We start from the raw sequence: 24,583 nt of genomic DNA on the forward strand, positions 1-24,583 counted from the left end.
ATTTTTTTCAAGGTAATTCATTTTGACGAGGAAGTATTTTTGATCTACCAACCACACTCGTGTCACATATGTTAACGAAATTTCAATACCGAAATTGGCAACAGTTGATAGTTACCATTTCCCGATTTTTTTTGTAATACGTAGCAGTTCGAGAGTTCTAGATCCCTGAGTAACGGTTTTTCAAATCAGGTAAACTTGTTACGTATACGAGAGGAACGTGTATCGAGAAATCGTGGTAAATTACTTATTTGTGTGGTAAGCATAGTTTTCCTTTTTATAATTGAAAAAAGTACTGATTAAATTTATTTCATAACTAGCGAATTAATGTAATCTAAGCAAATAATGAAATGGATTCAGAAGAACATATGGTTTGTAAGAGTTCGGTAGGTTTTCAAAATGAGGTTAGGCCTAATTTTTCTGGAAAAAATGATGTGAATGTATTTCGTGCGTCATGCCATCAGTGTCCTAGGAGTGACCTAAAGAAATCGAAAGATAGGCGCTTATTGATAACTGTTAGTGTGATATGTATTATTTTTATGGTCGCAGAAGTTGTTGGAGGCATATTATCTAACAGTTTAGCATTAATATCGGAGGCCGCACATCTCATGGCCGACTTCGGAACTTTTATGGTAAGCTTGCTTTCGCTTTGTGTAGCCTCAAAACCTCGCACAGAAAGTATGAATTTCGGTTTTCATCGTGCCGAAATTTTAGGTGCTTTAGTATCAGTTTTGTCTATATGGTTGATGACGGGCATTCTTTTATATGAGGCTGTAAAGAGAAGTATTTCTCTTGACTTTGTAATTGATCCTTTTATGATGATATTCGTGTCTTTCGGTGGAATTTTCGCGAATGTAGTAATGGGTTGTGTCTTGATGCATGGCCATAAGCTTGTTAAATCTAGGAAATCCCAGCAAAGTATCCTTCTCACATCTGCATTTCACCATGTTCTTGGGGATTTTTTACAAAGTATTGGTGTATTTGTTGCCAGTCTTATTATTTATTTCAAGCCAACATATAAAATCGTTGACCCTATTTGCACATTCATTTTTTCGGCAATAATCTTGGCCACTACTTTTCGTATTATGAAAGACATATTACGTGTGTTGATGGAAGCTGTTCCAAAGGATGTTAATTTTATGGCAGTAAAAGAAGTTCTGTTCTCAGTTCCAGGAGTTCTTAACATTCATAATCTAAGGATGTGGTCTCTTACCATGGAAAAAGTTGAACTTTCTGCACATATTGTTGTCAGAAAAGGGGAAAATCATAACCTGGTGTTGAAAAATGCTCGGCAAAGCATTTCTGAAAACTGATATATTTGAAATAACATTTCAGATTGAAGATGATGGTAGTCAAGATGCATGTATGATTTGTACTTGAAATGTATGTTAGAATGTATATTATGTTACATAATTTTTATTTACTTGAAGGTATTTGCATAAAGTTATAACTTTGTTGGTATGCTAGTTTTATAATAAATATTCAAAATCAAAATTGTATATAAAATTCAAATTCTCTCTCTTCTGAAGCTGAAATTAAAAATTTTAATCTTCACTTACCACTAACTTTTTAAATCAAGTTTTTGTTCAACTTAAGCAAATATATTTGTGCAGAGGATATCAGCTGAGATGAAGCAATTATGAGAAGTAAGTGCTGTATTTTTGTTGATGTGGTATATTTTGCATAATTCAAAAGAAGACTAAACTGGTAGCCTATTAATCGGCTTTTTATCACGAACACCTACCAACTGATAGCCTATTAATTGACGTTTTATCACCAACGTCTACCGACCAATCGTTTTATTTTAGGCAACGCCTGACGACCGATAACCTATTAATCTGCTTTTTTTCGCCAACGCCTATCAACCGATAGCCTAATAATCGCTTTTTTTCTGGAGGCTTACCTAAAAATAACCGGTACTATTCAGTTTCGAGGGCCGAAAAAATAGCCAAACTATTGTTGATGCCAGTGCTGCCAAAAGTAATTTCTGCAACTGTAATGCAAGAAGGGAAGTATAATAGTAAATAATTAATTTAGATGAAAGGTTAATTTCATATAATATTTTGTACCAAGTTATCGCTAAAGCATAATGTCATCTCGTTGGTTGTTCAAATATAATTTTCTATAATGAATGATGCCTTTTCTTTGAAAACATTTTCGGTAAAGTGCAGAATCCCCCGCTTATTTCTTTGCCGCTTTTTACAAGTGTAAAAACAATTGGAATTTTGCAAATTTTCTTTTACTTTTTAAGTGACAATAGGTAAAGTCAAAGGTGTGTGCAGTGTCATTTTTGTGCAATTCTGGGATTTTTTTTAAAGTGAAAATAAGTCGATGTGTTCATGGATACCGAGTATGTGCAATTCTTAAAAATGCATCAAGCAGTGATTCTGCACTTTACCCAAAATTCTGTTGCCAAGTTTTCGTCATGGGCAATTCCCAAATTATTAAATCCATAGGATATCAAAAAAGGATTTAAAAATTTAACTAGTATTTCAATGGCGTCTTAAGAAATATAGAACTATATAAACTTACGCAATCTGAAATCAGCGCGTATGCGAGATTTGGCACTCTTTTAAATGGGCATGTTTGCTAGCTTTTGCGCATACATTTTCGCACCAGTTTTTTTACGCCCTCGAAACCAAATATTACAAATAGCCTATCAATCGGTAGCTATGGTGATAAACAATTGCCATTTGCTTATATCATCTGCATTTTATTATTAGTATTGAAGGTGCATAGCTCACTTGTGTTAAGTGCATTGCTTCGTAAACTCCCACATTTTTACCCCATTTTTAAAAAAAATTACCGTTCACGATGAGTGAAAAAATGGTACTGGAGAGTTTTATGTAGGCGATTTATCAGATTGTCCTGACAGTTATTTAGAACATGAAGAATCTGCGGCTGAACGGCCGGTTGGACGTGCGTATGCTGTTGAACCGCTAGCTGTTGGTAAAGTGTTAAGATCTGAAGTATGTAGGGTTAATTTGACCATAGATTTCATAAATTTTAATTAGAAAATTTGACCATAGATTATTAGACCCTTAAAGATTACAAGGGGGGGGACCTAGATTATACCAAAAAGTAGGAAAGGAAAATGGTATGTGAAATGAAACCAACTTATTCCTGCTTGCTTATATGTAGTTCACGAAATGTTTATGACATGTGTTGCATGTTAAGTTGGTAGTTTGCTCATTTTTAAGAGTAATTTGAGGAAATTTTTCATTTGCGAGGAATCATAATATCAAGGGAATGCAGTCTTTTATTTACCTTTTTAAGTTCTTAATTTGTAAATGTGGAAAAATATTTAATAAAGCTTTGGTATTTATCAGCATAATATGCATTTTTTTCTTATGTATGAAATACATTAAAAGTAATACAGATGTAAATGTATGTGTATTTCATGAGTTATAGTTTTAACAAATACTTGTTATCTTTGCAGTTAAGCATCCACTGTGAAGCATTTATCTTGCAGTATCAGTTGCGGTATATTATGATGAGAAAATGACACATGCGTTTTTTTGATTGAATTGTGATTAGATTTTTGCCTCAGGCACAAAGAACCTGTTGGTGGCAGTGCATTTTTTTGTTGCCAAGCTCCCCAGCGGTAATGGCTTTAGCAATACTCAATTGCGTTTTGCTACAAAGTATACATAAGTTAAATTTAGCGTTCTAAGCATGATACTTAATCTATAGCCTGATATTTTAGCATTTGTAAGTTAAATTTAGCTAAAAATTAGCTGATTAAACATATAAATCAAAGTCGAATTTAGCTTTTTAAACACAATTAGTAATGTTGAATTTAGCAGAAAAGCATCTATAGGTCAAATTTATTATTCTAAACCTATTTAGTGCATAATGTTATATTAAGCATATGTAAGTTAAGCAAAAAATGATCTGATTAAACATATTAAGAACATAGAAGTCAAATTTAGCTTTTTAAATGTAATTATTACAATTAAATTCAGTTTAGCAGACGCAAGTTAAAATTAATGGGTTAAACATATTTAATGCAGTGAAATTCAGGTTGGATGATGTTAAGCGTATGTAAGTAAAAAGGGAAGTAAATGTTAGTATTATAATCGAAACTAATTTCTGATTAATTCTGTTAAAAGAGTTTAAAAAAACTTTTATATTTAGCGATACTGTGTTATTAGATACTTCACTGATATGTTGGGAATATGTTTTCAGTGAAACTTTAATTTGGCAGATACTGTTCAGTTTTTGAGACTGGATTCAGATATCGTCAAAAGCAAACTGTTTGGTGAAAAATTTTAAGTATAAAAATAATTGCCAAAATATTTAAGACATGATTAAGTTGAAAAACCCAAGGATAAAAGTAGTGCAACAGATATTAGTAAAATTAGAACATTTTAATATAAATTAAACTACTTGCCATAGAAATCGGGAAAAACAAATCTTTTAACGAATTAAGATAAATTAAGAAATTATGTTTTTCTCCAGATCGATAAAATTTTATTTATGGTTAACTCGGAATTTTCAGATCAGACCTCTTCTTTATTTCTCAGTGTTAGACTGTAAAACTCTGAAGTATATTATAATGCCATCAATTAATATTTTCTTTAATGACTTTTTAAGCAAAGTTCTGGAAGAACAGTTGGGTACAGCAACTGAAAAACATTTTTCCCTCTCGACAAACCCGCTACATATCAACTGGGACGGAAAGATACAACCAGTGATGTATTTCTTATGCGAAACTTCGATAATATAATCAGTGCTTTTTATTTTAATATTTTTATTATTTTCGTAGGCATTGTATGGCCACAAACTTTCCTTACATATCTTCCAATCAACAACAGTGTAATGATTCATGTCAAGTTGATACTAACAAAATTTATTGGAAGTTAGTTCTAAATACCTTGCATAAATGAAGTGAATCACCATTAAGAAACTGATTCTCAATTTTTCAGACTAGTTTTATGTTATCTTTTTTTTTTTTTTTTTTTTTTTTTTAACCAATTTAAAACCTTAAACCAATTTTGAGAATGTATTCCTTTTTTTTTTTTTTCCTTGACCACATCTTTACATCTCCATTTCAGTGCTTCCTTCAGTTTGAAGTAGAACTTTATTGTACGGTTTTTATGCATTTTCTTTCAGAGTATTTTATTGTTCCTAAAGAAATTGTATGAAAGATGCTTCATTATTAGTTATGTTACAAATATTTATATCCACGATAAATGCAATAATAAAAGCATAAGTGATCATTACATGTTTAGAATTTGTATTCTTGTTGACAATTTTAAAAAAGCATTTGTTTACTTCCTTAATTAAACGAAAGTAGAAAGATCTATTCCCTGTTAAAAAATTCAGAGCAGATATAGAAATCAGATAAAATAATAGTAAATCAGTGAAGAATAAAATACATATGCAGAGGTAAACAATAAGTGTGATGCCGCAACATGCAAAATTACAAACCAAAAAGGACATAAGAAGAACAGTTGCTACTTCCAAACAAGTGAATCTGTTGGGTTGTTGTACCATTACCGCCATTTTTGGCTATATTTAAATTTACTGGGTTCTTTGCAGAAGTGCTTTTAATGAGACTAAAATTCTGAAACCAAGACTTGTATTCTGTAGAATTTCCATGCATTATAGCATCAAAAATTTATAAACCATTTGCTTTGCATTAGCAACAGAGACCGTAACCATTGTGCAAAATGTAAAGCACGACTGGATAGATTTTCTTGAAGAGAAAACTGCTATAAATTGAAAGACATGAAATTTTTTCATAGGAGACTAATGGATGTTATTAAAAGATGAATGCTGTTTAGGTTTTAAACTGAACACAGCAGCTAGAGTAAACTGAAGGGTATCCCTTGTGTTATTGCAAAGTTGTTTCATTTATGGTAACCTGAGTAGTTGAATTTTATGAAACCCTATTCTGATGTAATCAGTTGCATGTTTGTGGTAAATTTTGAATTATGGGATGTTTTGTAAGGGCTTGTAGTGTGTGTTGGTTAGGAAGTACGTTGCTTGTTTTGTTGCTGAGACGGTAGAATGGTTGAATGAAGTAAGATTAATTTGAAGTTTCTGTACGATTTGGAACAAAAAGGGAAAAGAGCATTGACTGGTGTGTAAATGAAGGTTTACTTAGTAGCCATTTTCTAGAGAGTCTGTAACTACGGAGAATAATTTTGACTGTTATAATTTTGTGAATTTATGTGGCGACGCCGATATACGGATTCGAGTTCAGATAATTTAAGAAGTTTTCAGGTGCTGTTAAGGAATTTGGTGTGCCACAGACTTAAGACAAAAATTCTAAGTGGATATTTGCTTTGTGTAGTACTTAGATGCATAAGAGGTTTTTCCATTTTTATGTTGTTTTACTGTTTGGTTTAAAATGAAGTTTATTGAGATTATATATTTTTGTTTGCCTCTACTGTAGAATTATGTGCTCTTTTGACTTTTTATGTGAAAATATGGACAAAGTCAAGGGAGTGCACAATGTCTAGTTTGTGCAATTCTGTGATGGTTTTTAAGTGAAAATAAGTCAATGTGTACATGGATACCGAGTTTGTGCAGTTCTTTGACTTGTTATTTTGTCTTCGTGTAGTAGCGATTTTTGACGCTAAAGTCGCCGCTACACAAAGCTAAAATAACAAGTCAAAGAATTGCACAAACTCTGTATCCATGTACTGCTAAAAATCACTAGTTTTCGCCAAGGTGTATCCGTAAATATACTTTTGTCAACACAGCATTTCAGTTTTAGACCATTCAAAACAGCTTTTAAACATAATGATTTAAAATTCTTTCCTACCCCCTCCCCAAAAAAACTTTTTCAAATGGAACCTATGAAGTATTTTTCCCTCTCTCTATTGTATGTATGTATAAATAAAATAATTATAGTGTATTTCAACCAAATTTAGGTATGCCATTCTTATTGAAAAGTAAATATGCTGGGAAATGAAGAAATGTGCTGTAGAAAAGTACTTTATTCAGAATTTAAGCTTTTGAAGCATGCTACTTTTTAGCTAAATTTTATATTCTTAAATATATGTATATATTAGCTAAGCTAAATTTTATATATTTATAATTTTTTTAAATGATTATATATATATATATATATATATAATAATATTTTATTTCCTAAACAGTATTGATTAATTGATTATATTATCTCCTAAGTTTAATTAAAGTAGAATTATTTTAAAAGTGTGCATCCATACTGGTAAGTTATATTTTGAAAGATGTTTTGAAGTAATTTGAAAGCAAAATGTTAATAATGTTTTAACGGGGACTGGAGTTAAATCATCACAAAGAATAATATTACAATTGTAAAAGGAAAAATTAAAACATGTAATTATTGTCATTGATCGGAAATTAGTTGACTTTTCAAGGGGAACAAACCAACTCCCGTTCAATGAACAATAATTGATAAAAATACGTAAATATGAAAGTGTTTCGTCTTTACTCGAGTTATAAGTTAAAGCCAAACCGGCAATTCTAGTCAGGCCAAATATTTCCGCGAATAGTTGCTACTCAAAGAACTTATTCTCATGAAGCATTTTAGTCAATTCAATTTGGAGTAAAAATCAATTACTGTAGAGAAATCCTGTAAAACTCGAGTAACCGTCCCCTATATATATATATATATACATATACATATTTGTTACCTTTGTCTAAAATTAATTTTATTTTTATTTGCTTGTACAAATCAGTTTTAAAACCTCAGCATTGTGGTTTATAATTTGCCCTGCAATTATTTGAGATTTGAAATGTTTTTACTTTAGTTGTATATTGGTGGATTTAGTGCTATTTCTGCTTGAATAATTTAAAAGAAAATCTTTAATTAAACATATATATGATTTGCCAAAAGTATTTTTAATTATTAAAGTTTTTATATTCGTGGATTTTAAGTTGAATGTAATTTTTAAGTTGGATTTTAAGTTGAATGTAAAGTGCAGAGTCGCCCACTGCTTGGCACAATTTTCAAAATCGCCAGCTTGGCGCGCTTTCGTGTCTCTCTCCTGGATTTGCAACCCCTCCAGAAGAAACACTACGTAAGGCGTGCCATTTACAATGGTGAAGAGGTAAAATAAATACAAAGTAAAATTTGAAGCAAAATTTTGAAAACTGAAAATCCTTTAAAAACAGCATAATTTAAAAAACTAAACATTATTAAGAAAACGTAGTAAGCTTCAAAATCTTAAAATCATTACGAAACCCTGAAGAATTAAAATACATTCACCTCTAAATAAAATTGGGGGAAAGTGCAGAATCTTGTACTGCTTGATGCGTTTTTAAGAATTGCACAAACTCGGTATCCATATACACATTGACCTATTTTGATTTAAAAAGAAATTCCCACAATTCCACAAAAATAGTACTGTGCACACCCTTGACTTTATCCATGTACACATCAACTTATTTACGCTTAAAACATCCCAGAATTGCACAACAATGGCATTGCACACTCTCTTGACTTTATACATGTACACATTGACATATTTTTCACTTGAAAAGTCAAAGAAAATTGATAAAAATCCAATTCTTACTCTTGTAAAAAGTGTCAAACAAATAAGTGGGAAATTTTTAAAACTGGAAATCGTTTAAAAAACATAGTAAGTTTAAAGAACATAAAATCCGGCTAATCTTTAGAATATGGTAACAGGTATTTTGGTAAGGCGATAAAGGTTACTATCTAGGAATTTACCAGTGTACATGGATAAAGTCAAGAGTCTGCACAATGCCATTTTTGTGCAATTCTGGGATGTTAAATTAAGTGAAAATAGGTTGACGTACGTGGATTCCGTGTATGTGCAATTCTTAAAAACGCGGCAAGCAGTGGGCGATTCTACACTTTCTCCCAATTTCGCACCTAATCTTTGTCATGATTAAGCACTTTTGTTCCATGAAAGTTCTAGCATAAGCGTAATTCGGCTAGCAGATTGTTGGGGAAAAAATGTTGAGGGGGGGGATGCCTTTACTTCGCGAAAACAAAATGGCATTAAAAAAAAAAACTAGCAGGTTGCTGTAGCAATGTTGGTCGCCAAATTTTCGACAAAAAATCGCCAAGGTACCATAATCTGAAGATTAACCTAAAATCCGTACAAAACCTTGAAAAATTAATACTTTCACTTCCAAAAAGTTTGAAAATCCAGTCCTTACAAAAAACATAATTTTAAAAACTAAAAATCGTTTAAAAAACATACAGGAACAAGTTTCAAACACTTAAAATTGAAAAAATAAAAATTAAAATACTTTCACTTACCTGAAAAGGGATAATCTACTCCTCTCAGCTGAAGAACGAAAAGGGTTAGAGTTGACTTTTGGGTACCCCTTGTGTCCATTGTTGCTTCATTTATTGCCAAGTTGTTGTCTCATTTATGACAACCTGAGTAGTTGAATGCTATGGAAACCTTATTATGACGTAATTGGTTGCGGTGAATTTGAATCATGGGAAAAAATTTGGAAAGTGTGTGTCTGATTTTGGTAAGGGCCTTTGTGTAATGGATTAGTACGTTATTTTGTGGTTTACGTGGTAAATTGGCTGAATGTGGTAAGATTAATTTGAAGTTCCTGTAGGATTTGGAACAAAAGGGAGAAAAGCATTAATTGACTGGTGTGTAAATGGAGGTTTACTTAGTAACCATTATTAAGTGTCCTGTTTGAAGGGATAAAATGCGTATGGTCGAACATCGTATATTTTCGAACGGAGGATATTTTTGTGAATTTATGTGGCTACACCAGTATACGGATTCTAGTTCAAATAATTTGAGGAAGTGCTTGGATGCTGTTAAGTAATTGTGTTTGACTGAAGACTCGTAAATAAGGTAAGTGGATATTTCCTTCGTGTAGTGCTAAGATGAATATCCTTTTTATGGTTTTTCATTGTGTCATTTAAGACATATTTAATGATGCCAGTGGAATGCACTCTTGAAAAGGGACTAACTATTTGTAAGCTTAGTATTTTTGCTTAAGTATTTTTTTTTTTTTTAGTTTTGGGTATCCTCTTATGAGTGTTTAAAACTCCCCCCCTCTAGTGTGAACGAATAAGTTTTGCAAAAATAAAGTAAAATATGATAAAAAATCTTAATCCTTTAGAATAAAGCATAAATATCTACATTAATCATTGAAATGAGTAGGGACATAATTGTAAATAATGAGGTCCTTAGGGCACCACTTGAATTAAACTGTTTATGATAGTCCTTAATTATTTTCATAGCTAAAAGTGCGTGTTTCTGTTACAAAACATATGACCATATACTTTCGAGGTTTGCATGCTTTCTCTCGTATGTAATATGAATTGGGCGTGGTTTCTCATAATTGTCCATAAATGCTTTTATGTGCCTCATGCTCTGTCATAATTACGCAATTTAAATTCGTATCTAGTGGTGAATGTACACATCCAGTTTTGCTTAGCAATTTCTTTTTGCTCTGCCCCCTTTCAATTTTGCTTTGTATTTATTTCTTCCTGAAAGTACTGAAAATAATTCCTGTTTAATTCCTTGCTTCCTTAAATTACATTTTACTTATTTACAGAAAATATATATAGTTTTTAATAGAGACCTGGATTATAACTTGTCATTACTGCTAAACTGAAAGATGTGCAGAAATTAAATAGAATTTTTCCAGCCGAAAAATTCGGAAACAAAATCAGTTTTTAGTTTGGATAAACTAATGATTATAGTGCATGGTGCAGTGGTGATGTTCCATTTTGGGGGGGGGCTTCAGTCCTGTTACACCACTTGATTGTCTGCATACTGGTCCTCAAGGCGTTTAAACACCCGCTGCTTACACTTTTAAATTGTTGATTGGACAGGGTTTATTGCAAAATCCAAGCGCTATGTAATTAAAATAGTCACGAGTCTTTAGATTACACAAGTAAGTATAATTGTATGCGTTTTTCAAATTCATTTCCCTAATTGAAATAATATTTTAAACCATTTCGTTCATTGAATTATAGGTTTTTAATTGATTGATTCTGTCAACTAATTTGACGATTTTTGTGTGTGTGTGTGTGTGCAGATTAGCAAATGTTCAGTAGGTAATGTGCAAAGTGGAGGGAGAGGAAATGAGAGAAACTTTTGAACTTAACAACGTGGAAGTCGTTAATGTGCACATTACCTAGGTCAAATGTAGTAATTTCTTGATTCAAGCACTTTAAAAGAGCAAATTGGATTAGCTTAGGTAAGGTGCACATTTACGACTTTCGCAGAGTGGCAATTAGAGCATGAAATTATCAGTATTACCATATATACTTGCGTGTAAGTCGACCCCCCCTCACTTCAACATAAAGAATTCGTAGAAAATAAGAAACCCGCATATAAGTCGACCCCCCCCCCACTTCCGAAATCGATTGAGAAATTTCGAAAAAAGATTTTTAAGTACTACATTTATTCAAAATCATTTGAGAAAAAAAGTAAATATATGATAAAAAATACCTTGGTAAATAAACAAAATCAAAATACTTCAACGTCTGATTCATGGTCAGATTCGCCAAACATTTCATAGAACTCTTCTGTCTCATTGGCTCATCATCATACATATTTTCAGTCTCGAACTCTGTATTGTTACAATCACTACTACAGCCTTCGTCGTCATTTTCACTTTCAAAAACAGCATCGTCTTCCGTGCCATCTAGTTTGTTGCTAATACAACATTTTTTAAATGATTTTATAATCATTCAGTGTTTATTTCAGTGTTTATGTTTAAAACATAAAAATTTCCAAAAGTGTTCACAATTTTGGCCTCCACTGTAGTTCGTCACATAATTCAAGTCATGAAATTACTTCAAGTAAGTGACTTATTTGATAAGTCGTCCAATTCGAGTGCGGGAAGAAAACAACTGCATTATAAAAAGAAATTTTTGAAGTTGCGATTCTTTTAATTTTTTATGGCCCCGCGTATAAGTCGACCCCCCCACTTTGAAGTCTTTCGTTTTTGTCCAAAATATCTCGACTTATAAGCGGGTATATCCGGTACATTTTCTACAGATGGGGTTGATCTAATTTCATCGATCAAATTTATGGCATTTTAAGAGTCTTGTCAAAGTAATATGCTGAACATGATTACCCCTAAAAGTAATAGCACATCCTAGCTGTCTGCCCGAATACCACTCATGAGCTGGAGGAGAAAACCCATAATACATGTAGCTCTGGAGCGGATCTTCAAAAAGGTCAGGGTGCCTTTGGTTCAGAGTCATTGAAGTAGCTTCCTAAGCTAGGTCGTCAGCCATTTCATTATCACTAAGGCCAATTTGCAAAGTGATCTATTGTAGATGTACATCTTGATGGGAAGTTTTTACAGTAAAGCCAAAATAGAGAATAAATTTTATTCCAATTGTTATTCTGTAACTTATTTTATCTACTTGGGCAAAGAGGTATGTCAGTAATAATATACATCTCCAGAGTTCCATTGCAACCTTAAATTCCTAGACTCAAGAGCTACTGTAAAGGTATTACTGTAATATAACTGTAAAGATACTATTGTAGCATAATCATAATATAGCATAAGCTTTTTAAGTATTTTTCAGTTTTATTCTTTGAAATGAACACACACATTTGATTGAAAATCACTCCATCAATTTTTGTTTGAATTTTACATAGATTTCTTTAAAAACGTGTTTTTGTTAAGAACAATTTGTAAAAATAATTTTTTAATTCCAGCTGTTGTCATAAGTATGAGTTTATTCTTTATAACTTTAAAATTTTATTTTTTATAACTTTAAAATTCATTTATAAATGCTTAACAAATATTAGAAAGGAAAATAAGTTGTAAAATCACCCGTTGACTTCCAAAAACGTGCGTTTGTTGTGGATTGTGAAGGAACTCTCGCGTCCTATCAGCATAGCTGACGTTAACCAATGAATGTTCCGTTCTAGCCTAAATCTGGCCAATGAGCGACCTTCTTCTCACTGCCAATGAACACGAAGCAAAAATGACTGGTAACCAATAAGGTAATGGGTCAACGTGACGTAATGTGCAACGCTTCTGAGTCGTATGTGGTCAGTGCAGTATTTTGTTTTAACCTGAGTGTTGTGAGTTGTGAATTTCGAAAATTGGGATTTGTTTATACTAGTTGTTAAGTGAACCTCGAATTTTTACTCATTGTAAGTACAAACTTCGTTTAGCTTAGCATGTTAAATTCGTAATAAGTATCAACTTAGACGTATTTTTGGAAATAAAAGCAGCGTTGGTTCCATGAACCCGGAAAGCTTTCTTCCGCCATTTTGTCTTTGTTAGATAAAACCGTTACCTGTATTTGCTGTACCAGTTTTATGGTGCGTCTTGTACTGAATGACAGTTCATATTTTGTGTTGAGGAATTTTATTTTCTTCTTTCAAGATACTTTTTTTAGCAATTTTAAATGAATCTAGTTGTGATTAAATTTAGCGTCACTGTTTTGTGTTGTAACTTCCCTCGTAACCGAGTGTCAAATATGTACACTTTAAACATAACAAGAGTATGTCTATAATTTTGCCTACGCTTAAAGCTAGTTTTACATTAAAAAAAATTTTTTTGAGCAGTTATCCTTATATCTCCATGATATTTGTCGGTTTGTTAGTGTACATTTTTGGTGTAAATAAGCTATGTTTGCTATTAACAGCCAAGGTTATATTACGTTTAAAAGTGTTATATGAATAATATAGCACAGAAAATAAAACTTTTTTTTTATTATTTGTTTTTGCATCAGTTACTAATTTTTTGATGGAGGGGGCATATGCGTACTTCTAGTAATAGTTAAAGGTATTCTGATACCTAAAAACTGAACTTCTGAAGTAGTAGGATATAGAATGCTGACACTGTGTTGCACTTTTTTAGTATTATTTTCCCAAAAAGAGTAAGAGGTAAGCTTGCTGTTATGCATGAAATAATTTAGTTGTTACTCGGTTTGAATGTGCTGTTTTTATGTGACAATAAGTAACCATCTTGGTATGTTAAAAAACTCATTGCTTGATGCATACTCATAAATCTTTTTGATTAAATCATTAATCCCCGAATTTAAAAAAAAATCTGTTGGAAGACAAAGCTGATTTAGATCTCGGTATAATGGTATTCAGTTGTACTTGCTTCAACTTTTATTCTCTGAAAGTTAGAACTCCGAGATATTGGGTATTATCTTTCATGGCTAAAGTGCAGAAGTTATTGTTTCAAAAAATTATTTGTTTGGCGCTTTTTACAAGAGCAAGAAGAATTGGATTTTTGTCAATTTTCTTTGACTTTTTAAGTGAAAATAGGTCTGCGTACATGGATAAAGTCAAGGGCACAATGCCATTTTTGTGCAATTCTGGGATGTTTTTTTAAGTGAAAATAGGTCGATGTGTACATGGATACAGAGTATGTGCAATTCTTAGATGTATTTATAGTAGAAAGAGGCACAAATAAGGAATGTATTTTAATGTAGTCATGTTCTGGGTAATTGCTGAATAAATCCTTTTTGTAAAATATTTCATTTATTTCTTGCTTTAAAGTTAACTCATATTCAGAAATGGAAATTTTATTTCTATAATTTTTGTAGCAGAAAATTCTTCCAAATGTAAATTAAGAACTTGCGTTTAAGGAAATGGTAGAAATTTATGAGGTACTTTTTGTGAAAAGCTTCCTCCTTTATTCAGGTAACGGCGTGTCTTGCTGGAGGTAGCTTGAAATTTTTCTTCATTTTGCCAAAATCGGTTAAAGGTGTAATTTACTCAAAATCTTGCTCATTGTTACTGTTATTGTGTTGCCATTTCTGCTTAACGGGTAATGAAAGTAAATAATAGTTTAGTAGCATCATATGCAAGTCCATTTATTTTTGTTTTGATACATAACTCTTAAGATGTAGCAACTAAAGTGAAATTGGTACATACTGCAATAAAGCATAGATTGTAGATATTTATACATTTTTTTTTAATCGGAAGTTTTACCAGTTTAAAAATTGTTGTATACAGTTCTTCAAAATTTTTTAGGTAAAACGATAGTGAAATGGCTCGTACTAAACAGACTGCTCGTAAATCTACTGGAGGAAAAGCACCTCGTAAGCAGCTAGCCACGAAAGCTGCAAGGAAGAGTGCACCGTCAACTGGTGGTGTGAAGAAGCCTCACAGATACAGGCCCGGTACTGTAGCTTTGCGTGAGATCCGTCGTTACCAGAAGTCAACTGAGCTGTTGATCAGGAAATTACCTTTCCAGAGACTTGTCAGAGAAATAGCTCAAGATTTCAAAACTGATCTCCGTTTTCAAAGTGCAGCTATTGGAGCCTTGCAGGTTAGTTTCCCTCCTCATCCAATCTGAAATTTATTTATTAGCTAATAATATTTCTCCTTATCTGGTCTAAAATTTGTTTTTGTAAATTATTAATGTTTCATTTATTTTGATCAGATTTCTAGAAATTAAAAACTTACACTGTAATTTGCAACTTCTGAGGTATATTTCGGAGTTGAATGTGACTGAAATTAGATAAAGGCCATGTAAAGATTTCTTTATATTACCCAGTAATCATACACACATAGAGCCACTTTTAATGTTTTAGAGTCTTAAATGGTAGTGGAAGTATAAGGCCAGTATTTATATAAAAAATAGTTGCCTGTGTATGTATAAAATCTTAAAAGCTGTACATCTTCTATTATAGGAAGCTAGTGAAGCATACTTGGTCGGACTGTTTGAAGACACAAATCTGTGCGCCATCCATGCTAAACGTGTAACCATCATGCCTAAAGACATCCAATTGGCCCGACGAATCCGTGGTGAACGAGCATAAACATTGAGAACATTTTGCATACCCACTTTCATCTCAAGTGTATAACATTCATAAACTATAGCCTTTTATATATACTGACTGGTTCTTGTTTTAAAACATCACAAATCATTTTTCAGATAATCTAAGTTATTTACTACTTGTACAAGCAGCCGAAAGCGGGAGCAATGTGTTAGTTTGGTATTGAAATTGTTAGATCGTGTGTAGATGTGTCACGTATAACTTTCCATTGATTTTAAATGTACATCTTTTCACTTCGTCATTGTGTGTGGCTTTTCAAACTGTCCCTTAAGTCTCAGAGCTGCTTGTTTTCTTTTTCTTGAGGAATGTGTGCCACAAAATTTAATATGACAGTCCATGTTTACTGCATTACACTGCCAGCATATAAATTGTGTTCTTTTCTTTTTCACTGAACGTATATTAGTCACACCATCTCATGTCAATACCTTTTGTGGTTTTTAAAAAACATGTAATGGCAGTATTTGTTCTCGTAGAAATTATTAGTTTGTGGTCAAATAAATGATTACATTCCGAAATTTGTCTTTCATTTATTGTATGTTTGTGAAATGAGTTATGACAGAAGTAACACTTAATAAATGCATCATTAAGCAGCAGTGATGTTTTATTAGTACATGATTAAGGTAAATTAGAATTTATGTATATAATGGAACTTTTTAAAGAAAGAAATTCAAATTTTATAAAATATTCTAAAAATTAAACTTTTATAAAAAAAACTTGCATGTTTCAAAATGGCCTAAATCTAATTTAGGATTAACGATACATTATAAAGTTTTTTAACGCAGAATTTAAAGTACTCAAAAATGCAGTACTTGCAAAACATTTGTGTTTCAATTATTTGATTTCTCATTTTTATTACTGATTATGTACCCTTCCTGGAAGAATGGATTGTATTTTCATAAAATTTTGCACACGGATTCATTTTTTAATGCCTTTCAGCAATGTTTAACAGGAACCTTTTTCGTTTGCTTTTTATGAAAACAAATGCAAAACTTCAGTTATTGTACATAATTAACTTGCAGATTTATTAAGCTCTAAGATTATTAGAATGTTGCTGAAATCTCTGTCCATTTTAAGTATTTTGATTTCTGAGTGTTATTTTGTGTAGCGAAACTCCAGCTGAGCTTTAAAATATGGTTAACCAGTTACTAATTTTGCTTTGTAGTTTTAAGTTTAATATTTTTATAAGCTAATTTCCAAAAGTGAAATTAAAGTATCTGCTAGAAGATACTGTTAAAATTTTTATTTTGTGATGTCGAAGATTTTTAGTAGTAAGTAATGAATTGTGATGACGAAAATGCTTCAAGCCATCTTCACCCTTTATCCAAAGAAATCGGAGGAAATTTCTGTCACTAGAATTCAGGCCAATTTGTAGAAAGGCCTTACGAATATCAGAAATCACCCCTATTTTTTCTTGGTGAAATCTATTTAAGATTGTAGGAATCAATGCAATAAGGTTTAATCCTTTTTCAAGACAATCGTTGAGACTCGGAGAACCTTTTGCTTTAGACGAATAAACATGCAAGTAAAAGCTCTAGTGTAGAATTGAGTGCCCCTTTGTTTGGTGACAAATTTTGTTCAATTTTGGTGATGAAATTCTATTTCTGGTTACCATGATAGTAATTCATGTAAAAAAGATGTGTGTAATACAAAACTTTGTATATTTAAAAAGAAAGTAATGTGATCAGCACAATCCTCGAGTTAGAAATGTGTAAACATCGGTAGTGTCTAGTTAAAAGTATAACAAGTAGATCTCATAAAATGTTAATATCTAAGAAACTGTTTCCTGCTTCTCTTAGTTTATAATTTTGTGCTGTTTAAAAGACTGGTAGATTGAAAACCATCTCCTGTAAATGGAGTGTGGAATTGCCAGGCTAAACATTGCTAATCTGAGAGAGCTTATACCAATCATTGAGAAGTTTCATTTAATATTTATATTAAACTTTTTTGATTTTTGTGTGCATTTCATTTCTGGTTAATACTTTAAAACTAGCATGAAAAGCTTTAGAAACTTAATTTTAAAAATTTGAAATCTGGCTATTTTTGCATGTTCAATTTCATATATTTAATCTTTTGATTTGATGAGTATTTGGAGGTTTATGCAAATTATTATTTTTTTATTATGCTACAAGTATTTATCAGTGTATGAGCTGAAACTTGGATATTACAAGAATAATTGATTCATATAGTATTAATCTTGCGAAGAGATTACATTTCTTAGTAGTGCTTGTTCTTAGGCACATGGAGTAAATGGTAGTCTTATGTGCTTGTGACTATTCTAATAAGCAGCAGTTTAGAATTTTATAAACAATGATTAGTGTATATAGAAACTGTTAGCATTTATAAACAATGATTAGTGTATATAGAAACTGTTTGTTTTATGGAGTTTATTTTGCAATAATATCGGACACACTAAAAAAGCGATCATTTTAAATCGTACCGAAAACATGCAACGTTCACTACCTTGGGCTGACTGTATCGGAGTTCGAACCCAGCCAGGTGTGCAACATGAGTACGAGCCATTTTCTTGCAAATCCCCTTCATTTTCATCCTTGCTTCATGTAGTCCTCATGGCTTTGCTGTATTCTGGTAACCTAACATTCCTATTGATTCATATTTTTGAAATCAAAATTTAAGGGTGACTAGACTTGGCAAGCTATTGCATTGTCATATATATGCAGCTCAGATGGTAAAATTTAAAAATAGGAAACGTGTAGTAAAGCTACTTTTCTTTAAATTGTGTTTGTTCACAAAAAGGTGGGCATTAAATATAACTAGCTAACAATTAACTTACCTGTTGGTGATGAGTGCAGTTTCTAGTTGGGGTCAGTTTATTGAGTGTATTGTTTTGTAAAATGTCGTGGGGAAGTTGCATCCTTTATTGTCATCGTATGTTCCAGACAGTTTATATTTCTTCCAATTATTTTTGCTGCTCATTGCTCTGTGGTATGTTTTTATTTTTGTTTATCTGCAGTTTACAACTGTCATTTTGAATATGAATAAGCATTGCTGATTCTTTGGATGTGTGAATAGGTTCTTGGATTATAATTTGTATTTCTAATATAATATAAACATTGGGATACTGGAGTTTCTGAGCAAGAAGTGAAACAAAAGCATTTTGAAATTATTTCATTTATTCTAAAAGCATTATCAAATTAGCTGTTTGTTGCTGGGACAAAATGTTTATAGCAACAGTTCTGAGAAACGGCCTTTGGCGAAATAGGGTACCATCTTCACTTGGCAAACAGGCTGAAAGCCAAACAAGAATCAGTTATCGCTCAGATTGGCGAAAGTGACATTTCCTTTCAAGTGACATTCACTTCTTCGTGTTGTTTTGTATCGCTCACACGCTTTTCGTTTTAAACTTTATTGTTAGCAATGGAAGATAATAGAAAGGTGATTGCTATCAAGTTAATCACTTTGATCTCCACTTTGGCACTTCATGTAACAGATACACATTTCTGGTTATAGCAATAAATTACATCAGTAATAGCCAAATTCTTTATACACTAAGAATAGTTTAAAAACGTGCTGGATAAGTCTATTTATCACACATCGCTTATGTGTATTTTCTGTTGTCTGCATTTCAATGAAAATTTGATGGCTCACTGGAAAATTTGTGACCTGGTGAAAGCATTTTCTGACTAACTTTATGGCTCATAATTACTGTTCTGTCCATTCAAATGACAAAAATCTATATAGCTGATATTTACCTCCTCACAGCCAGCAGATATTATTCAGCAAAATGAAGATCAAATAAAGCATATGAATACATGAGCAATAAAACATGTGCGAGTTGTTTACTGTCCCATAGAACACTCCATAATATACCTAAAACACATTAATTATACCAACTCTAGAAATTAGGTGTTCACATCATGAGTTTGTTTTATGGTTTGGTGTATTGAGATTACAGCAAAGCACACTAGGGCTATCTGCCTAAGTTAAGGGATGCCTTCGGGGAGGACTTTCTAAGGGAAACTGGCTCATATACATGTTGCACATGGGGAAAACCACGAAAGCGTCCATGCAGCCAGCCCGTTCGTGGGATTCGAACTGAACCACCAGTATTCAGCGACTTTACCGCTCGGTCGCTGGTGGGCTCAGTTGGTTTTATGCGATTACCGCAAAGCCTCGAGGGATAACAACAGGAAGGATCCCTTTGTAGAAGATTTTTTAAAAGTGGCTCGTATACCAGTTATAAATGGGTCAAACCAAGGAAACGTCATGTAGCCAGCCTGTTCGCGGCATTCTAACCTGAGGCAGAACTACCAGTGTTCGCTTCGGCCACTAGTAGGCCTGTGCACTTAATTGGAAAGTGCAATTCATTATGTAAACAGACATGAAGGTGATAATCAGTTGTGCACTGTTTTAAGTAATCAAATGTTATAAATGCACAGCTGTTACATATCTTATTATTTATTAGTCATGTTTTTATTACGTAGATCATACGTATGATATAATTATGAATTAACCCAATAACAAAACGTGTACACTTTTTAGTACTCAAATAATCAATTATTTTTCAACTGATTATTACATACCCATAAAAATTTGCAAAGAACTGATAACTATAGTTGCTGCCAATTACATAATCGTTATCTGAATTAAAAGTAACTTCAAATAAACTTGGCAATGTTCATTTTTGTATTCATACATACATATATATATATATATACATCTAATAAGTCATATATTTACATACAGATAGAGCGATGCGATGTTTTAGAAGTTGTTAATATATATTTATTAGTATTGATGTTATGAATAAGATTTATATTAATGAATGTATATACAAATGTTTTTCATCATGCATAATAATAAATCCATAAATTTTTTAATGTTTCAATATGTAGCATTTACAATAAAAGTATAGTTTCCAATGTATTTATAATTCAAAAAGTATTTCATTAATAACATGAAAATAATAGACAAATTTAATGAGTATTCTCATTATTATATAAGCTATGCTTTTCTTTTTTATGCTGTTTAAAATGTGTCATTGATTATGCAGTTAACAATTTAAAAGATAAGTAATTAGGAGAAAAGCAGCGCATATACAAACAGATTTTAAAAAATTATTCAACTTAAATTTAAGAAATAAAATTCCATTATATAACAGTGTTATAATACACGATCAGCACGAAGTACGACAAATTTGGCGAACTTTAGGCTACGAACAATTTGTAAACAAATCCGAAATGCAAGAACGTCGTAAAATAATGTCAACTCTGAAATTTCCACGATTATATATCTAATGAATATATATATACACATTTAAAAAATGACTCAGGCAGTTGTATTACAGCAAAACAGCAATAATTAAATTGGCCTCTATTTCCACCGTCCATCACTTCACAGTGAGAGCCATCGCCATATTGAAAGTTACCCGTGATCCTTCAGAAGCTGACCTTTCGTCTGATTGGTTGAACGTTCGAGGAACACGTCTCCAGCCGGAACATTTTGGGAAAAGTTTTAAAATGTTGCTCGTAGCCGGGACATTTCTCGGAATTGTCCCGGGTGAGCGTGCACGTCTATAGATGTGATAACAGCATAATGAAAAGCTCTAAGCAACTTTTTGTTTGGGGGAATATAAATTCTTTATTAGATTCCAAATTTGGCAATTTTAAGATCAGTTTCTGTAGAAATTTTTCAATGTTATTTTTTAAACATTGTTCAGTTTTATTAAAGTTAAGCTAATGTATTGAATTTAAGAAATAACATTTAAATGAAACATTTTTTTTTTCTGCTATCATATTATAAAGTAACATTACTTTCCATTGGGGCTAATACAATATTTTGAATCTGAAAAAATGAGTAATGAATGTTTAATTTTCACTTTAGCACAATTTATAAAATAATTCTTAGCAAAATAGCTTTGTAATTAATTTAAAATCTTTGTTTTAAATTTTTTGATTTTTCCCATGTAATTGTTCTCAATATGTATCAGGTTTCTCTATGAAACTTTTTTCCAATATATTCTTGTTACAGAATTGGTAGGCATTATTTTTCTTTAGGATTTTAGATATTGCAACATGCAAAGTTTGTAGACCCATGATCCAGGAAAATGTCTTCATGGTATTAACATGTAATGGGTGTATTTTACAGAAAGTTTGTGATGAACTACTTTTTGGAAGAACAATGGAAACATAATATTTGAATGTTTTACCAGAAATGCTTCTAATCTTAATATGGACAGGCACTTTTAGAATGGGATTTTCCTATTTATAAAGAAGTTGAAAACTGACAACTCAAGATTCATGTTATATGTCTCAATGCATTATCAGTGGTGTAGCTATAGGGGACATCTGTCCCTGGGCACAGTATTTAAGGGGTGCCAAACTTTCTCACCTGATGCAATCTCTATGGTTCCTAAATTCTAAAATTTTGCCATGTTTAGGGTTTGTTGCTTGATGTGTTACTAAATTCTGCTACACTGGCAATACAAAATAATTTGTTTCATGTCTATCAGGGTTTTGGACTGTTATCTGATGAAGTTAAAACCTCAAGTGTACGTATTCAAGAGATTGACAAATTTTGAAACAAATTTCTCATTTTTTGAAAAGAGGGGAAAATTGATAGATATTAGCCAGAATATTTCTAAAAGCTTCTGTGTAGTTCATGTAGTTGGAGAATGTCATACAGTATTGTAAACTGTGACATTAACAAATATTTAAAAAAAAAGTAAATTCAACAGTTGCCATGTAAATCTATGATTGCTAAGGGTAGAGCGTAATGCAAAACAGTGTTAAACGAGGCTATCTTTACATGTAAATATTGGGGTTAGGTATTAAATTTAAAAAGTATGTTTTTTTAATAAAAATAAAACCAAACATTTATTTCTTAAAGCCCAAATTAATACCACGTTATTATTTCTTGCAAAAATAAAAACAAAACGAATATTCTTAAAAAACATAAAATTCTCAGTCAGTCATATTTAGTTAGCCTTCCGCGTTTTCAGTGTTCTGCCTTTTTGTGACAAAAGCATCTAATGTTGTTTGCCTTTTTCTTTTGTGTTGTTCTCTTAAAGGTTCTTCATAAACGGATAGAGCATCTCTAACGCCACGCCTTACTTCTGAGCTCCTGTCAAAATTCAGATCATTTTCAATGAATTGATCCATTATTTCAGTTATGGTAGACAAACTCCTTTTTACAAACGCCATCGAAAGTTCTTTTTGCTCTTCTTCTGAATCACTGAATCCTTGAGCTCATCATTAGAAAGACTAGCCGCTGCTTCTTGAATTATTTCTTCGACATCTTCCACATTTACCCCTTCAAAATATGTCTGTACAATACTGCACCAAACAAGAAATACAAGTACACTCTTTCGGATATGTATTTGAAACCTATCGCTGCATAATATTTTGGGGAATCCCCGTATGCTGCGAGCGATTTCGTGGAAATAAAAGAGCGCTAAACCGAAACAGCGTTAAGCGGGGTCTTACTGTACTTAAACACTGTTAACACTCTTGACCTGATTTTTTTTGTATTTAAGTATGTTATGCATGTAAACAAATCATTGTGATATGGCATCTTTATAACAATATGTGGTAGGTGTTGGTCCAACAGTCATTTATATACAGCATCACTTTTGTCTTGGTTTTTTGTTAAATTTTACAAGTTTTACTTATGTATACCTTTTTAAATGATAGATTCCAAAATAAATCAGTTGTGATTTTCTAATAATTATGCTTTTAATATTAATAATGTAAATGTAAAAAACTCAGGCCACTTGGAAGAAAAATAGTCTAATTTAAAATTAGGTCAATAACAGTGTAGATTTTGAATAAAACTGACGATTTTAAGGGGGGTAAGATAGAAGCACAAATAGTTTCGGAAATATCGCTTGACCACTTGATGTTTTAATAGAATAAAACCAAACAATACCCTAAAACTAGTTTTAAATTCTTAATATTGGCCAAAATCAGCAGAAGGTCCTTAATTTTAATCATCTGAAATGTCTGTTTTTGTGACTTCGCATTTTGGAGGAATATTTTTGGCAATTCACTGTCCTGTATATGGTTCTTTTTAATCTAATTTGTTTCTATTTCTAATATATAAATGACTCGTTTCTAAGCAAGAAGAAAAAAATTTTGAAATTCATTTTTTTCCTAATAAAGAGCTCTTAAGTAACTTTTTGCTTTGGGGGATGTGAATTCTTTTATTAAGTGGTTCTAAATTTGGGGACTTTTCAACATTAAGATAAGTTTCTATAGAAACTTTTTAATTCAGATATCTGAAAATTTTTCGACTAAACATTATTTTTAGCTGTCATGTTATAAAGTTTCATGTTGGCAACACGCACAGTATTTTCAATCTCAAAAATAAACAATGTATTCTGAAAAACAAACTGTTCTAAATTCTAAAATCACAGATATTTCTCATTTTTTTTAATGTTCATATTACTAAACAAATAAAATTAGATGCTTTTTATGTACATTCTAATTTAGTGTTTTTTGGGACAACAGAAATCCTTAAGTCTAAAAATTCTAAAATGAAAAGGAAACGTGTTGAAGTAAGAAAATTACTCTTTTATAATTTCAGCCCTTACTATAATTTCCCATTTTTATTTCCTTATATGATAGAGGTACTGAACCAGATTAAATTAAATTGTATAATCTTTGACTACCAGTCCATGTTATTATTAGTTTGAATTTGACTGTTCTTGTTTAATTACATCACCGTGAGCTGTAATTGATTTTGTTAGCATCAGAACATGCTTTTATGTTTTAAGTTCTTTTCAAATAAGAGACTTATTTAAACCCTTGTCTCATGTTGTAGTTACTTTTCAGATATGCTTTACGTCTGTCGGGGGCTTTGGACTATTTAAACAATCTCACCATATCAAGTAAACCCTCATAGGTTCGCAGA

General features: G+C 31.8%; 1 protein-coding gene and 1 pseudogene across 2 annotated transcripts; both read left to right on the forward strand.

Moving 5' to 3' along the window:
• Window positions 1-105: 105 nt before the first annotated feature.
• On the forward strand, window positions 106-16,230 carry LOC146997230 (histone H3.3A). Of its 2 annotated transcripts, none has more exons than XM_085817054.1 (3): window positions 106-255; window positions 14,907-15,204; window positions 15,569-16,230. In XM_085817054.1, the coding sequence occupies exons 2-3, from the start codon at window positions 14,923-14,925 to the stop codon at window positions 15,695-15,697; spliced, it is 411 nt and encodes a 136-aa protein (XP_085673180.1). In that variant the 5' UTR covers window positions 106-255; window positions 14,907-14,922; the 3' UTR covers window positions 15,698-16,230. The 2 variants fall into 2 exon arrangements, with proteins under 2 accessions (XP_085673180.1, XP_085673179.1); XM_085817053.1 differs by lacking the exon at window positions 106-255 and adding an exon at window positions 12,914-13,067.
• Window positions 264-5,737, forward strand: LOC146997231 (proton-coupled zinc antiporter SLC30A2 pseudogene; annotated as a pseudogene).
• Window positions 16,231-24,583: the final 8,353 nt, after the last annotated feature.

Source organism: Stegodyphus dumicola, chromosome 5, assembly GCF_044657685.1.
Source record: "Stegodyphus dumicola isolate Sdum_Otavi_A_Nest chromosome 5, ASM4465768v1".
NCBI lineage: Eukaryota > Metazoa > Arthropoda > Arachnida > Araneae > Eresidae > Stegodyphus > Stegodyphus dumicola.

Excerpts from the sequence above, each read along its gene's own strand:
- LOC146997230 (XM_085817054.1), top strand. The coding sequence starts at position 14,923 with ATGGCTCGTACTAAACAGACTGCTCGTAAATCTACTGGAGGAAAAGCA. Across the intron at positions 15,205-15,568 it reads CAGCTATTGGAGCCTTGCAG|GAAGCTAGTGAAGCATACTT; the intron begins GTTAGTTTCCCT and ends CTTCTATTATAG.